The following is an 18187-nucleotide window of genomic DNA, read 5'->3' as shown; positions in this document are numbered from 1 at the left end:
AAGGGCAATGACTCAACTTAGATACGTAGAACGAAATAAGAATTTTGAGACAGAATTTATTTTGAATTAATTATACTTATGCAGAAATTGGATGATGTAATTAGACATTTACTACTTGATAGTAATACACTTACTGCAATTTGGCGACGAGACCGTTGCAACTATATCACAGTTTTGGTGTTCCTATCATTTTTTTTATTCAACTTACTTCTGCAATCTGTTTATACAAAAACAATGAGTAGCAATCGCAAACAAAATTTGTATATGAAAAATACAATATATATGGGTAGTACTATATTCAGCTGAGTTAACCCTCCAACTCGATTCAGGGCAGAATAGTGTGAGAGATTTCCCATTGACTTTATGGGCAACAAAATAATATAAAAATACTGCCGATCAGTACTATAAATAAACTAGTGGTGTATGGCATCATGCCTTAAGGTAAATTGCTGGAACTTTCCGTACTCTAATGAAATTTCTAGAAATATAGGAACCTGCCTTTGCTAAAAACTAATCACCACTTCTCCCAATCATTACAAATTGAATGTTTTTTGGATCATTTAAATCGAATACTCCGTTCTCTCAAAAACACGACTTCTGTATTCTGCTTCGCGACTTTTCTTTGCTACGTATCACCAAATCAGCTGGACTTGCCTTGCCAAAAACTAATCAGCACCTCTGCCTATCAATAGAAATCAAATTTGAATCATTAAAGACGATTAAATGCGAATATTCATATATTTATATAAAAAAATATTTATTATATAAAAGAATATTTTAAAATCTGACTTTTACCTCACCTCATGCATCTCCTGAATTATTTTCCACGGTCGAATCTTATTATTGCATTAGCAGCGATTGCTGAGGACGTAATTAATATTCAAATTGAAAAAATTAAAATCTTAATGATTATTACCTTCTTCGGACTTGATTCATTTCATATTCATCGGATTCTGTAATGACATGAGAACGGGGTGAATTCAATTTGAATAAGAACTTTTCTCATATCGAATTATTTAAATATGATAATTAGAAATCGTTGAAAAATGCGATTTATTTGCATCTAAAAGAGACATTATTAAGCGATTGATAGAGTTCGAAATGTTTAATTATTGAGTCTTGGGATAATTTATTTTATGATAATAAAATTCAGGCATATATATATATATATATATATATATATATTATATATACGATAAAAATTAAATAAATGGGCCCAAAATTAATAATGAGACATTCAATGCGTTTGCCCCCTATTAGGAGAAAGGGGACAGTTGAAAATTTTCAGAAAAAAATACAAGTAAACATTTCCATATCTAGGCAAAAACTAGGAAATTTTCTGAGCATATTCTGCATATTTCAATAGTTGATTGTTTGATATGCCGTACATACTCTAATGTATATTTTTTGGTTTTTACAGTGCATTTAATGACAGTCAAAAAATATTGATATGCTTATAAGCTCATATTATATATTGTGATGCTGAATGGGATAATTCGCTCGATGATGCATCTAATACAGCTCAACATTCAATCCCAAAAGATACGTGCGCTATTTTCCATCTTAATAACTAGGCGTAGTAGAATCACATTTTTATTTGAGGTTCAGCTAGTATAATAAGCACAAGATATTTAATAATGTAGCAAATTTATTGTAAAATTATTATAGTTATTGTACTTGACTTTCCTAAACATTTTTTCTAATATCTAGATATTTCTTAAACCAAATTCTTTTTACTACTAATATTAATATCAATCAAATAGTTTTTGAACTATTCACATCTGTTGATCTTTTTTCTCAAAAAACTAGTTTAAAACAAACATACCTTTTTTATATGATCACACAAAAATCAGTTGGTGAAATATGGATTATTGACATAATCAGATTTTGAAAATTGTTAAGAAAATATCATTCCATTTAGTGCCAGCCATGGCGTAACCGGTAAGGACGTCTCAAACTCGGCGAAGCTTGATATCAAGCAGTATGATATCAAATTTTCACTTTAGGTTATAGAACTCAAATATAATCTCAAGCAAAAATTGGCTTTCGCGGGCTTTGCTGCATCACATATAAGTCACCACTATTATATATACATAAATTATATATAGTACATAATAATAGCAAAGAAGAGTGGTTAACCACTGAATTGCTCTCTTGAAAAAAATCACAGATTAGGAATATAAGTCAGCTAACGCATCTCAAAGAATACCCTAAAAGATCTACTGTGTTACATTTTACTTAATAATTTATTTATAAACAAGATTTTCGTCATAATTTCAAAACCTCAAATATTTCCAACAAAATATATCTATTATTCTGCGTCAGCTTTTGCGAATTATTCATAATTTTGTCCGCACATTAAAATCCACTGTAAAATATTTATATTACCTCTATAGACATATGAAATAATGCAATAACGTACGTGTGAAGACCGAACATTCCGACATACTTTACACTTTTCATAAAAAACCGAAACCAAAAACAATCTGCGGGAAAAAGCACATACACGCATTTTACATTTTTATTACAAAATAATAAACTGGCTAGATGAGCTTTCGCCGCTGAAAGCTCGGCGGCCACATGATGATAATAATTACAATGGCAGTAATTGAGTGAAATATAACGTATTTTTACTGATTAATTATTCAAATAATTTAAAGTGCTCATTATCGAGGGCGGGGGTTTTTTGGAAATCCGATTTTGTACATTAACTCGAATGGACGGGTGGTGGTTGTGTGTATGGGTGTGTATGTTTTTTTATTAATGATTTCATTTCATTAAATGCGTCCGCTCCGACAGAATTAATTACAGTTGTGCAGAAATGCAGATGTTCAATATGTTGTCGCCCGAACAAGTCATCGCATAGTTAACGTGTGCGAGGTCGCGTGCGATGGGCTCCTTATTATTGGTCCCGAATTTGAATTTCAATCATAAGATTATGGATTTTAATAACTATATTAACTTCCCGTATGATGAGCTTTTGAAACCGCTGAAAAATTCATATGAATTATTATATTATTACGTTTCAAGACGTTTAGCGAAATATTTTTTTAATCAATTTATACGATATCATCACCTCTAAACTAGAATTAGCTTATATATCATAGAACTAATACTATATGGACTGCCAGCTAGTCCTCATATGTTTTCCGTTGTATATAATGTATACTAGAGAAAATCCGCGATTGTCGGCAACGTTCGTTCAGCAAGTGACATCACAGTGCCCTCTGTGTTTGTGTACTTATTTGCGCTCGACTAGCAGTCCATGTAGTAGTCTATGTCTATGTAGTCTGACTGCTAGTCCTTATGTTTTCCATTTTAATATACAAAATTTAATATAAGATTAAGCACGTGACATATGACATATGATATTTAATCAATCGATTCACGATTCGATCGTGAATCGTTCCACGATTATCGGCAATGCTCGTTCACTAAGTGACAGCACAGATTCCTTCTATTTTTTGGCACTTGTTTTGCGTTCGTGTAGTGTAACGTCCAGATTCCGAAACAGAACATAGTGAAATATCTTGGTCTCAATTTAGACAGCAGACTTACTTGGAAAAGCCACATAAAAACAAAAAAGCAACAAATAATGATCAAAATGAAAGAATTTGATTGGCTATTGCGTAAAAAGTCCGAGCCCTCTGTTGAAAATAAGTTGCTGCTATATAAATCAATCATTAAACCAATCTGGACCTACGGAATTGAGCTCTGGGGATGTGCTTACAAATCAAATATAGCTATAATGCAGAGAACTCTGTCAAAAATTTTACGTACAATTCTTAATTCTCCGTGGTACGTAAAAAATGAAACCATTCACAGCGACCTCAACATGAAAACGAAGCATTTAACGTTCAAAGAATTTAAGGACAAATACAAACGTAACCTGGAATCACATTCAAACCCATCAATAGTTGACATTACTAAACCTAATGACATTAGGAGATTGAAACGACAATGGCCTTTAGACTTAGTCTTAGATTAGTTCTAATATAATATTATCATATTAATTGTTAAACTGAAAAGATCTCATAGGAGCTCTTCTTAGGCATCTATCTTAAATATTGTCATTTTAGCTCATAGGAATCTTTATGTATTTCTGATTGCTAAATAAAACGAGTTAAAAAAATGTAGTGTAAGGTCTATGTTATATACACAAAAATATTTTTATTGTTTTATTGTCAAAATATCATGCGCTCAAAATACAACACTCTAAAATGTATGTTACAGTTATACGAAATCTTAGTGGTTTGTCTATGATGGCAATTAGAAAATGAGATGGAAATTTCCCATTTTATTATCCAGACTAAATTTTATGTATGTTTAAGCATTATTGTTTATAAACTTTGTTTTTAATTAGTGTTTGTGATTTTGATTAAGCTTAATAGCGTAAATATATTCAAGGCGAGCAAATGAAAGTTTTAATTTTTTACAAAATCTATAATAAAATATCAAAATAAAACTAGAGGAAAATTAAAGGTTATATCTTCACACACCGATAAAAATTCTTAAAACTATAATTTTAACTCTTTAAATGCGTTTTTTATATTTACTTTATTATTAAAATAAATTAATATTCTCATAGTTTATTATTTGTTTGATATCGATACTTCTCGTAGGGTAAGTTATTGTAATGTTATTGTAAAGATGTCCGAGGTCTTTTTTGTGATTATTATTATTATCATTAATATCAATGTTATTGTACGATAAATATCTTAGCAAATACAAGATTCCCTTACAACAAAACATATAATTATATATAATCCTAAAATTATAATGAATGAATTATCTTTTCAAAATGCTAATGAGCAAAACCACACGTATATTAATTCCGAAACTTCTCGAAACAGTTAATTAGCAAAAATATGACTGAAATAAATTATGCACATTCCTCAGTATTATAATGTGTATCGTGTCTTAGACCATGTGTCTCGACTTATTTTTGTATTTGCGCTTCATACTGTCATGAGATTGTTTTATTTTTATTTTTTTATTTTTTGTTTTCTTATAAGTGCCTTATACATTACTTATGGGGTATTTTTGGCTTCTTAATTCGCTCCTTCGCTTCGGCGTCCATATTTCTTAAGAATGTAATTATAACACAGACATAATTTCGAGGATTTATATGCAAATTTAAAAGTTGATATATTTTCAACGGGTTCTCATTCGACGATGTGCGCTTTTTATGACGTGTTAAGAAATATTAGTTTGTTCATTTAATTTGATGTTATCGGGAATATGAAATATCGCAAAAGTGCGTGGCCAAAGTCTTATCGGATGAATTATAATGAGGATAATTAATTCTTCAATTATAATACTTTTTTTTCAAATAAACTAACCACTATTTTCATATTTTTAAGTTTAGTTTCAAATCAGTCATCAAATTTCGTTATATTTTGTATTCTAGAAGAAAAATATTGTTAACATCCTACTGAGAGGAGGTAATTTCGAAAATCACCACATATTGTCAAAAAACATTAGGGGTCCAAAAAACCTTAAAAATTGATCAAGAGATTAATGATCGCCTTCTTAGCTTTGTATTTTGCAGTAATTAATTTAATTAAGATAATTTATTTACTGTAATAAATCTAATCCTGTATCCGGAATATATGAGATATGAAATAAAAGTATAATATTTATAACCCCAAAATTTACAAAAACTAGTGGGGTGTATGGCATCGTGCCTTAAGGCAAATTGCTGGAACTTCCCGTACCGTAACAAAATGTTCGAGGAATACTGAATGTTTTCAAACAGATTATTATAAATATTGTAACATTATTGTAATTATTTTCGATATACAAAAAAACTAAAAAAAAAAAAAAAAAAATACAATTTTTTTTCTCCAAAATCAATTATTTTCTTAAGACAAGCAGAAAGTTCTTTGAATCATTTAAATCGGACGCTTAGTTCTCTCAAAAACTGCCATTTTTTACATATTTAGCTCCGTATCTTTGAAATGGCTGGGCCTGCCTTTGTCAAAAACTAATAAACACTTCTCCCAATCATTACTAATTGAATGTTTTTTAGATCATTCAAATCGGATACTCTGTTCTCTCAAAAAGTCGATTTCTATTTTCTGCACTCGTTGCTCCGTATCTCCGAAACGGCTGGACCTGCCTTCGTCAAAAACTAATCAGCTCTTTTCCATATCAATAGGAATAGAATGTTTTTTGAACCATTCAAATCAGTTGATCCGTGCGCCCGAAAACGTGACTGGAAATTTGTATCCATACATACATACACACACACACACACATACACACACACATCCATTTTTTCTGAAGTATGCCAAAACGTTCAGAAACCTTCAAAACGTCGAGAAATGTAAAAATTTTCAATTCCGATTTTCGGCCCATTACAATAACTTACCCTACGGGAAGTTAAAAAATCGTAAATGTACCATAATATATATTTGTCCATATATACTCAAGCGTCTGTATATGAGTTTGCGTTAGTGTGTAATATTTTTAGAAACCTATGTAGGTACATATAATTACATTACTAGAAATCTTAGATCTAAATGTGTATTTGATTACTGACCGATCATTTCGTAAACAAAAATTAGTATTCAAGATTCTTTTTAATTATACGATTTCGTGCGCCAATGGTCATTATAATATCTGAAGCTGTTTAGCCCCAGCTCTGAAATAATTATGCATTTTAATATATAATTACACGAATACAAAGAAATGCATGATCTCGCACACTCCTAAAGGCGGACTATGGGTTTGTAATTAATCCAAACTTATGATACATCTGTCATGCTTTTGTGATAAAGAGAATTCACGGCACACATGCTCGGGAATGGGTTTAGAAGAGAAGAACTAGGTGTAGATAGATGATACATGCGATGTATGTTGTGATAGGATCATCGTGAAATAGCAACTAAATGAACGTGGAGTTATTTAGATATCTTTACGTTGCATGAACTCAATTAATTGCTGATATACGATATCGTAACCTAGTGGTGCATGGCATTGTGTCTTCAGGAAAGCTTTAGAGGCTTTAAGAATTGTTTTTTTTTTTGCAAAAATGTCTTCCAAAACTAGCCAAGAATATATCCTAAGATTTCAGAAACAAATTTAATTTTTTTTTTATTTTTTTCGGAATTACAGTAGAAATAGTGAGCAAGCGTCCAGCATGAATACGAGCGGAACGAAAGTTTCGACTCGCGATTTCTCAGTTTTTCATTTTTTCGATTTTTCCTAATTGTCGAAAAACATAGGAAAAACACTGAGACAAAATTGATTGTGTTTAGGATTAAATTCTCTTCTCGTTGAACATAAAAAACCTTAAAAAAGTTATAATTAATCTACTCTTTAAACAATCTAAAATATTTTTTTTTTATTAAAAACATGAATTTTTTCAAGTTGCGTAAAATTGGTGAATTTCTCTGTTTTTCTGGATTTTGTAGTTTTAACTGGGATCTTTATTATTAAAAATATGAATTTGTTTTAGTTTTTAACTTCCCGTAGGGCATATTATAGTAACAGCAAAAAAATCGAAAATGAAAATTTTTATATATCTGTACGTTTCAAAGGTTTCTGAATATTTTGGCATACCTTAGAAGAAATGAATGTATGTGTGTGTGTGTACGTGTATGTATGTGCGGATACAAATTTTCGTCGACGATTTCGGGAACACGAATGAAGCGATTCATTCAAAAAACATTCGATTTGTATTGATAAGGAGACGTGCTGATTAGTTTTTGGCGAAGGCAGGTGTAGCAGTTCCGAAGATATGGGGCAAAAAGTACCAAAAACGGTAACTCAGTTTTTAAGAGAACGGAACGTCCGATTTGAATAATTCAAAAAACATTCTACTTGTATTAACAAGATGAAGAACTGATCAAAATTTCATGAAGGCAATTCTAGAGTTTTCGGAGATCTAGTGAAAAAAGTAAAAAAAATGCAATTCGGCGGTCAAAAATGATCATTAGACATATCCACATCAAATTATCAGATATTTTATAGAGATTTTAACAATAAGTATAAATTTTGTTTACATTCCTATGGGTTCCGTACCAATGTTTATCCGTTAGACGGCGACGCGGTCGATATTTCGTCTGAACTGTATAGTTCAAGCAGTACGATTGCTTTAACGTAATATTTCAAAATAATTTTTGTCAAAAATTTATAGTTTCTCAAAAATCTAATTTTTTTCAGAGTAAATTTTTTTCAAAAATGTTAACCTTTTTAAAAAAAATAATTTTTGGTACGGGAAGTTCCAGCAATTTGCCTTAAGGCACGATGCCATGCGCCCCACTAGTTTTGTTTTTGTTGGAAATTGTGACCTGTATCTTTTCCACCAAACGACACGTGCTTATACCCGGCATATTGTGACATATATTTTAATGAAAAAATTTGAGAAAAATGTTAAAATATATAGCAATAAAATCTGAAAGTTTTGTTTCAATTGAATATTCTTTTCCTTACCCAAAAATTCCTCAAAAAAGCGATTATTTGAAGCTTTTAAAACAGGCTCTTCCCTTAAGGCAAATTACTCGAATTTTTCTTTTCGTAGTTAATCATACTAGTGATAAAACTCATCAATAATTAATCACAATTGACGAATGATTTTTTTTTGGATTGCAGAATTTAACATTTATAATTCTCGAGACTTGCATAACGCGCAATAATTACTATATACGTCTCGTAACCCGTAATTTGTCTATCACTGCTATTTTTCCTGTATCCATTTAACAAAACATAATAGGAGCGTGCCGCGGCCGCACACTTTCATTCTTCCATAGGTTGTTATAAAGTGATTCGGACTCATATTCATATGGCTCTATGTGTTGGTTATTTCGTTGGTTAGTTCATGCACTTACAGAAATGATTGTTCGAATATAAATCATGTATAATTTACAAGTCGTGGGATTTTTACGGATAGACTGAAATTAGATAATAATATCAATTTCGGTTCTGGGTTAATGAAATACTTCACGTGGTCATTAGAACGAGTACTTGTAGTTATCATTATAAAATGACTTCATTGTTGCACATTGTCAATATTTTAAAGGTTGAAAGTATCAGGTGTTTATTATTATTTACTATTGACTTATGATGAAAATTATACTTTATATTTTTTAAAATTAAAACACTACTTCTGCATATTATTTGTCGAACAAAATGTCATAAATACTTCAATCAAATTATTAATAATTTAGTGCTATGGTGTTAACTATTTACTACGATACCCATTTGGCTTTTTAACATTATTTTCTATTAACAAATCTAATCATCACAAAGTAATCTTGCGAATAATAATTTATTAAATTTTATACTTCATTCATACGGGCATGCATATGTTTTTTATTTGCAAAGAATTTTAGAGTTTGATCATAAAACAATTTCAATATTATAATGAAACTGCAAATATTAATAAATGCTAAACATAATCCTATTTTTGCCAATATTATCAAAGACACACAGGATTTGCACTATTAGATATATTAAATATTGGTTACAATTTACGTCTTAATAACAATAATTTTATTTCAAATTTATAAAAACTTGTTTTTTGTTATTTCATATCACACTGATTGATATTGAGCTTGGCCGAAGTGATATCGAACGAGGGACTAGTCCATAATCTTCTCGTTACGTCATGGCTGGCTCTTAACACAAAAATAATTCTAAGTAAACAAATTAAAACCATACAATTAATTCAAATTACACTATAGATATTTTTAATTTTTCATATTTTAACCCTTTCCACTCGCGAATTTTCGAAGATTTATATGAGTTTTGCCACTGGAGCGGCGGCATCCGAGTGGAAAGGGTTGAAAATATTATTTTGGAAAGAATTTATTTAAAAGGAAGTTTATAGAGAGGTCGTTTTTACAGTTATATGAAAAAAGTCATAAACAAACAAAATGACAAAATTCCAATGATATTACTTTACAAAATTCACAGGGTGTCCTAGAACTTAACGTCACAGTGTCCCAGAACTTAACGTCAAGCTGAAACAGATTGATAGTATAGACTTTAACGGCCCTGAAAAATTTCAGAAAAAGTCATATCACGTTGTTTGGAAATTATGAGCTTTTATGTGTAACCTAGAGCTTTGGTGAATTTATGACAATTTTTCGGTTATTGTGATTATTTTTTATTAATTCTTTATTTATTTTCGTTCATTTAAACTTTGGAACCGTAACCGTGAATAACATTTTTAGGACCACAGATAAAATAACTTAATTGCCCCAAGTTTTCAAGTTTTAGGATTGTTTGAAGTTAAATTTTTAAAAACGGTCGACTTTTAGCGTTCTTTTTTTAGAAAAAAAAGTACTAAAGTGTGTTGGCAAGTTTTATCAAAAGTTTGCGCATTTAATCAGGATTGTAAAAGGGTGAAATACTTGATAATTTTATTATTGACAAAATTGTAGTGAATAAAAAAAAAACTTGAACCTAAACATGTGGATGCCAAGTTTCTAAAACATTCATGTTCATGTTGATATAACACTCGATCTTTAAGAACTGATCTAAATTAAATTAGCATCAAATTCAACATCTAAAAATATGTATGTATTTAGGCATTGTATGTATAAAATTTTATATATGTATATATATATAAAAATTGTCCGTTCGTATGCATTTAGCGTCGTTGTATGTTTTCATAGTACGAACAAGCTCGTTTTGTATTTCGCACCCTTACACTTTGCGCGTACGTGGGGATGAAATAATTTTTTCGTCATGAGCCCCGAAACACAATAGATGTCCTCACCCTTCCGGACGCGTGAGCATGCTACGCGTTTAATTTCGTATTATTCTGATAATGAACGAAACAAAAAATTGTAAAATTAAATTCGGGATTATGCAAATGCCGTCCTTTGCAAATGGAAGGGTTGCGATGTTGAAAAACGAGTTATCGATCTTTCGTTGATTTATATACCCTCAGATATAGGTATATACTTAAACATTATAATTTATATATATATATATATATATATATATATATATAACCAGTTTGCTCTTTCAAAATTTTCGACTATAATTATTTCATTCAAACTATTCACAATTACATAATCATATGTCTCCTAAATAATATTTCCATTTAAAGCTATGGAAAAATTCATCAGCTCGTTGAAACTCATAATATTTAATTTTATATAAACGACTGTTAATTGGCACAATTTAAATTCATTAAACAGATGACGGTTAATTATCATTACCATTATTATAATCGACGATGAAAATAATAAAAAATTATATAATACAATATACTATAATAATTAATTGAATGCTATTATGTAAATTTTTGTCAATATATAATGAGTAACTCTACATAAAAGAAGATACAAATTATATAATATTTATTAAATATTTCAATAAACTGCGATTAGGTTTGCGCAAAAAAGCAAAAACAGATAAATAACGAGAAAAAATAATGTATATATATATATATATATATATATATATATATATATATGCTAGCTGGCCCAACTACGTGTTCCTTGGCGCAGTAATTATATTACATTAAATCATTTTTTTACTAATTCTTTGGTATATATTTTTTTTCAAATTAGAAGATAGAAATTAATTTCTAATTTTTCATTAATAGTTAAAAATTAAGTTCTAATTTGCAACAAATACTAAACCGCCATCTGTTAAAAATTATTGATTTATTTAATTTATTGTCTTTTGACACTTTAATTTTAATTACTTTTAGGTGCTGTCTTTTCACTCTTAATTTAAACTTATTCTTTATACCTATTTTTCATTTGTAGTTCACTAAGGATGATATGAAGTAATGTATCGAAACGATTAGCAGTTTATTAAGATTTTATAGACTTCTAAAGTTTTTTTGTTATATTGCTCTTACTAATTTTGCCATATGTGTATATACATATGTATTAACAAAATCTAATAGTCGCGAATAGCATTAATAAATAACATGAATTTCAATAAAAAAATATTCCAAAACACTTATGATTCGGCTATACTCTTAGCCTTTATTCAGTGGATGCTAAAATTAAAATGTTTAGTTTAATAAAAATTTTGAAATTTTCTTAATTGCTTCTGTGTAGTTACAGTAGTTTCATGAATTCTGGCCAGTTTCTCTAATATAAATTCATTTGCAACTTAGGCAGTTAATTCGCTAGACCAGATTTTGAATAAATTCGATATTAAGACGAGATTTTTATTTTAGTGAAAAAAAAATGTAAATTGAAACATTTTGGGAAAATGAACGTTAACTAAGTATATCTCTTAATAAATATATTTTAAAGCATCCACCGTTGGAAACATTGAATTTTGCTCTGTTTTTCGTCTATTTTCAGGTTCGTATATATATATAGATGCGTTTAATGTAGCCATTCTCTCGTACAAATAAACTATTCGAATTTAAACGAATTAACTAGAAAGCGAAATAAAAAAGGCACAACAGTACATTACGGGCGCACGTTGTAATTAAACATTAAATGAAAAGTCTAGAAAGATATACATCTAATTTGATGAAAAAAGATATAGTTACAGACTGACGGAGCCTGTGATTAAGCGCACGAAATTCAAAAACCGCGCCATTGACAACTGACGTCATAATTATATGTAATTAAACGTGAGCAATTCATTATTTCAATGAAACCATATAATGGAAAAAATTAAACGATTTCACATTAAAAAAATTACAATAATTATGCATACAATACCGTTGACTTGTTTGCTTGCGCTTGTCTGCTAAAGCTGCTAAATTTTATATCATTTGCATATAAAATTTATTGTTTTAATGGGAGCGCACTTCATTATGTAGAATAGTTAATTAATTGTTACACAGAAAATATAGAGCAAACTTTGCAATATTCAGACTTACATTTCTAGAAAAATTAAAACAACTTCACATAAAGCCCAGAACAAAATTGAAGTGCAAGCACATTTGTAACAAAAACCTAATTATAAGTCTAATCAACACTAAAGTCTTGACTTTAGTCATAACAACCGAAAAATGGTCACAGTTTAACCAAACCTCTGAATTTTATCATAATCTCGTGTTTTTCGAATTATATAAGATATTTTTTCTATTTTTTATGACGGTTATGTCAAAAACAGCATCAACAAAAGAAATGATACTTCTTCTCTTTATAAGAATTACAAAGACCACTCTTATATTTATATGTACCAAGAAATTTATCAACAAATAAGACCTGTAAAAATAAAAATAATAATCAACACTAATATTAAAACAAGCTGATAACAATAACTTCAGCAATATCATGGTTGTGATTATAATATGGAATTTTCCTATATTACTTTTATCCATTAAACTTGAACTCATTACTTCCGAATACTTAACATAAAATCACAATAATCTTTCCTATACTGCCACTCGTCACGTGCCAACCTTTCATAAAGTATTATAAGTAATTTTTTTGTCGAATATTTTTATATTCAAATACCCCGCCGCGCCTCGGCTGGGCTATTCACTTTGTCCCATGGACATGTGTTCTAGCATTTTGTTCGAATACGCCCTCAAAAGGGCTAAATTCTGAGAACAAAAGGTTTTTAAAGAAGGGTTCATAATTAGATGTTCGAAACGTATTTTTTTGCACAATTGCATAAGAGTTTACCATATGCCAACGCATGGCGGTTAGAACAAAAGGGTTGAGTAGTAAGCCAGAAAGTTCAGTAGGTGTTGACTTCTAGTTGAAATTTTAAACTGTGTATTAAATAAATTTGATACAAAATTTTATCGATTACAGTTGATTTTGATTTCGAACCTAATAGTAATCAGATTATCAGAACCTTACATCCTATGGGTTCTCCTGGCTGAAGCTTTCCCATAGGTTTTTCTGGATGGTAACTAAACAGTTGATCCATTGATTTTTGATTATTTGTAAAGAATGTCAATATTATTTATATTTGAATAATGAAACTAGAAATTAGCTCATACTAACACCGAAAGTAGTGTGATGGTCCAAAGGTGTCAGAAAAAATTCAAAGGTTTTTGATGCTATTACTAATTTCCTTTATAGATAGCAATATGTTTCCAAGTGAAAATAGCCCTTGTCGGGCATTGCTGCACCAATAAAAAGTCAGCCCTATTAGAATCTAATAACAAAAATCATCAAATATGGATGGATTAACCATTGGGTTACCATCTAAAAAAAATAGGAAGTAAGAAGTTTCCGCCAAGAGCTCATAGGACGTAAGGTTCTGATTGCTGTTAAAAAATAATATTAAAAAAAAATTACTAATTTCCTATTTCTTTTTTCCAGACGAATCGGGATGCGAGGCTGACATGGCAGACGGCCCTGAGGAGGGCGGAGGGGCCGACGTACCCCACGGGGACAGACATTACACCGGGCTGGCCAGAATAGAATCGTTTCACAGGCCTTTAGACACAACATTAGAATCTACCTTATCAGATCGTAGACTAGACGAAGAAATCAGTCGAAGAATCACCTCCAATATTGATCAAGGAGTTGATAGATTAACCAATTTCCAATCGAACGTTGACAGGCTATCTTCTGGCATAGATAGGTTGACCGCTGGAGTAGATAATTCTAACACAGATATTTTATCTCTGCAACCCATGGGAATAGCATCAGGTCTCGATTTGGCCCTCTCTGGATTCGGAGATAGGGAGAAAGCAATCGGTGTTGCTCCTGGTTTGGAGACAGGAGGAGAAAGGGATAGACAGATGGGTGTTTCAACGGAGATAGACAGGGAGAAAACAATGATGCGGGGCGAAGATGTTATTATGAAGCAAGAAAATGATCAATCCGCCACTTGCTTGGAGCAGCAGATGGTTCCCATCAACTTGAAGTCAGAGGTCAGTGATTTGATTGATTTTATATTTGACAAAAGAATAATACAAGAATCCGAATTAAATGTTAAAAAATATTTGCTCATAATTTATTAATGTGAGCGTGAATTGCATATCTAGCAGAAGTAGAAATGTTTTAGCACGTTAATATTTTTTTATAATTTATGCATAAGAGGTTTTTGTTAATTTTATGAAGCAAAAAATTGATATATTCGAATATTAATCAATTATAATAAATTTTACATAATTTTGTACGTACCTATAAATTGTTTATGCATTTATTCAAATATAATAAATTTTACAAAATTTCGATAGTACTTTTAAATTGTTTATGCATCAATAAATGTTATAATTTTATTTTTTATATAATAATGAAATTCTGGTAATTTTTTAAATATTTAGATTTCGAAACCTTTGAGATTTTTACAATTTTATGTACCATCAAAGCTATACAAAATATTTAAATTTTAATATTTTACTTTTCTCGATCACGACTACACAAATGCCCATGTTTTCATAAAATTTTGTGATATAAAATTCATAAATTTTTCTGTTTTGTGATGTTTTTAGATTCTGTAAAATTTTATTTAGAAGTTTCAATTTCGGAGTATTGACGAGGAAAACCTTAGGTTTACTTCTTTAAGATTTTGATTAAACTTCGCATGGTGAAAGTTAATAATAAAAATGGATAGTCGAACACTTTTGTCGTTCAGGTGACAAAATACTAATTTTTTACTCTTTTTTTAACTTTTATACAAACTATATTTGTTTTAACTATAACCATGCGAAGTTTCATCAGAATTATAGAATAGTATTCCTAAGGTTTTCCTCGAAAATAAGTTGCCAGTATAAAACAATCAGATTTGTTAAAAATATACGTTCAATATATTTTTTTATTTAATTATTTATTTGATAATTCTCACATACCGTATCTGTCAGTCAATTATTCTGGAATGTAGACATCACAGCAATCTTATAACAAAAATAAATACTTCATTATTCTATTAATATTTTAATACTAAGGTGTTTCCATTTTCGTTGTGGATCGATCAGGATATAGTTTGGCATGAAGTGTGTGCCATACCAAATTATTTCTCTTGTGAATGGGTTAATATTATCGTGATCTCTATATTTGACGTAAAAATTCTTTTTATAGAGCCATATACTGTCGGTACGTCAGTCTATTCGTGTATGTATTTTGTTGAATAGTAGTTGTTTAGTGCTAGTCTCAGTGCCTTGTTCTGTATAGTTTGTAGTCTCCGTAAGCTCGTCTCTGTTGTTGGCCATACAGGAATACTAGTCTAGTTGAAGGAATGTATATGTGCCGTTTAATTTATTAGTAAAATTTATGCAAATTTCCTTGTGAGAACGGGGTTGTAATTTGAATCCCGCTTTGGACAACCTGACATCGTGCAGTAGCGATGTCCAATTCTACTTGAAAATGTAGGTCAATATTATGTTTTCAATCGAAAATAGTCCATTTGGGGTGTGAAATGGCAGTGAGAAATCTCTCACACTATTGTTCTCTGAATCTAGTTGGAGTTAACTCAGTTCACGGCCCTCCTTGGAGTAGTACTGCTCATTATACCAATCCCAACTTTTTGGCAACTATTTATTGAGAGTGAGAACTAAACTTATAGAATAAGTATTTCAGCTAAGATCCAAAAATTTACGTTGGTACGGAACCTTACAAATCCATTAATTTCTGAAAATGATACCGTTCGATCCGTCAGCTTCATAAGCAAGCATTCGTTCGAACAACGACCAACGAGCAATGAGAGCACGTGTGCAATAACTCTTTGGCTATGATTAGGCCGTTGCGTTCGTTGATCATTAATAATGATTAGAGAGATCGGCCCCACGCAGACACCCTTTCGGTTTGACTGACGCGCCAACTCTAATGTGAATTTACAACTGACGAACGAGAATGTATTCATATATCTTCCACCGGCCCGGCACAGGCCAGGACACCCCGAACACCACACATCGCATTCGTATATGTAAAATATGTTGTTATATTTGCGTGTGCATATATTAGCGAACACTCTGATGCGATTATGTTGATACACGTCGGGATGGATGATGGCCTATACGTGTATTGCCCGTAAAATACAGGGATGGACAACCTAAAGTAATAATAGGGGTCCACCATCTATTGAATTGAAATTATTCCATCATCAACCAGAAGAATTGTACTTTCAAATGAAAAAAAAATTGAGAAAATATTCAGTAGTTTTTTATATCATTCTCAACGTGAAGTTATTTGGTGGATCCTATATTTTATTTTAAAAATGACACTTTACATTATTAACTAATATTAAAATCCAAACGGTAGTTATAGGTTTGAAATTAAGGCTTATACAAAAACCGACATTTCAGAAAACCGGTTTTCGAATTTTAATTTTACTAAAAAACCGGGTTTAACCGGTTTTCGAATTTTATATAGAAAATAAATTTTTGCTCGAATATTCTGTAATTTATCCGCAAATTTAATGTAATTTAGAGCAGTCTTTGACTGAATTTAGTTATTGTTCAATTTTATAGATAGTATACAAAATTATTTTAATTTTAATTAGTATAAATAAAAAATAATAGTTTATCTTGATTAAATAACTTTGAAAATAATTATTCGTTATTCATGTATCATTTTCACATACAAGAATGAAAATATTTTTATGATAGTGAAAGGAACGTTTTCGAATAAATAAGAATAATACATTTCTAAATAAAAAAAATAAAAAACCATTAAAAATATAAATAAAGAAAGAAATATTAAATACATTTTGATACATACTTTTTAATATAAATTTTAGTTTTAAAAACAATTAAGCTAAACTCGGGTATTGTCTGTTTCGAGCAATTAATTAATTTTAATTGTTTTTTTGTTTAATATAAAATGGTTTCAAAAAGCTGAGAACGTCTATCGAATTGCTTCTTAGACGTATCCTTCGTTTACTCACAAAATTTCCTGAAATAGAAAATACTCTCAAACTTGCGACCAAATTATGCTTAATTGTTTTTAAAGTCTGATATAATAATTCTAAGTTTTTAAAACTCTATTTTTTAAACTTCTATTTTTTCACACTGATTTAAATTAATATATACACTGGTATAAAAATCTAAATTAATATATATACAAAACCTTTCTGGGTACCATTGCAGACTGATAAGATATCAAATGCTATTGAACCGATATGATTTCAAGAATCAAAACGCTTTCATCTATCTTTTATATTTGGCTAAATTTCTCATTTACCATTTATACCGTGAAAACCAACTTTTTCACTAAAAACCCGGTTTTCGAATTTTATAGTTTTCGCCAAAAAAACGGTTTTTAAAACCGGTTTTTGAAAACCGTTAAACCCTATTTGAAATATACTTTTTTGAAAATTGATATTTTCCTGAATAATTCAATAATTC

At 30.0% G+C, this 18187-nt stretch overlaps 1 protein-coding gene across 1 annotated transcript in view; it reads left to right on the top strand.

Annotated features, from left to right (window-relative positions):
• The window catches only part of LOC113386157 (POU domain, class 6, transcription factor 2-like), a gene marked incomplete in the record, with an annotated part of 426540 nt that overhangs the window by 56697 nt on the left and 351656 nt on the right, over positions 1 to 18187 (top strand). Inside the window, 1 exon segment of the mRNA XM_026623956.1 lies at positions 14217 to 14773. Within this exon segment, the coding sequence (XP_026479741.1) occupies positions 14240 to 14773 (534 nt within the window).

This window comes from Ctenocephalides felis, unplaced genomic scaffold (genome assembly GCF_003426905.1).
Source record: "Ctenocephalides felis isolate EL2017-DRISC unplaced genomic scaffold, ASM342690v1 CF-g0.4_SCAFFOLD_03571, whole genome shotgun sequence".
Lineage (NCBI taxonomy): Eukaryota > Metazoa > Arthropoda > Insecta > Siphonaptera > Pulicidae > Ctenocephalides > Ctenocephalides felis.
Note: the sequence above shows the minus strand (reverse complement) of the source record. Positions and strands in the feature narration are given on the sequence as shown.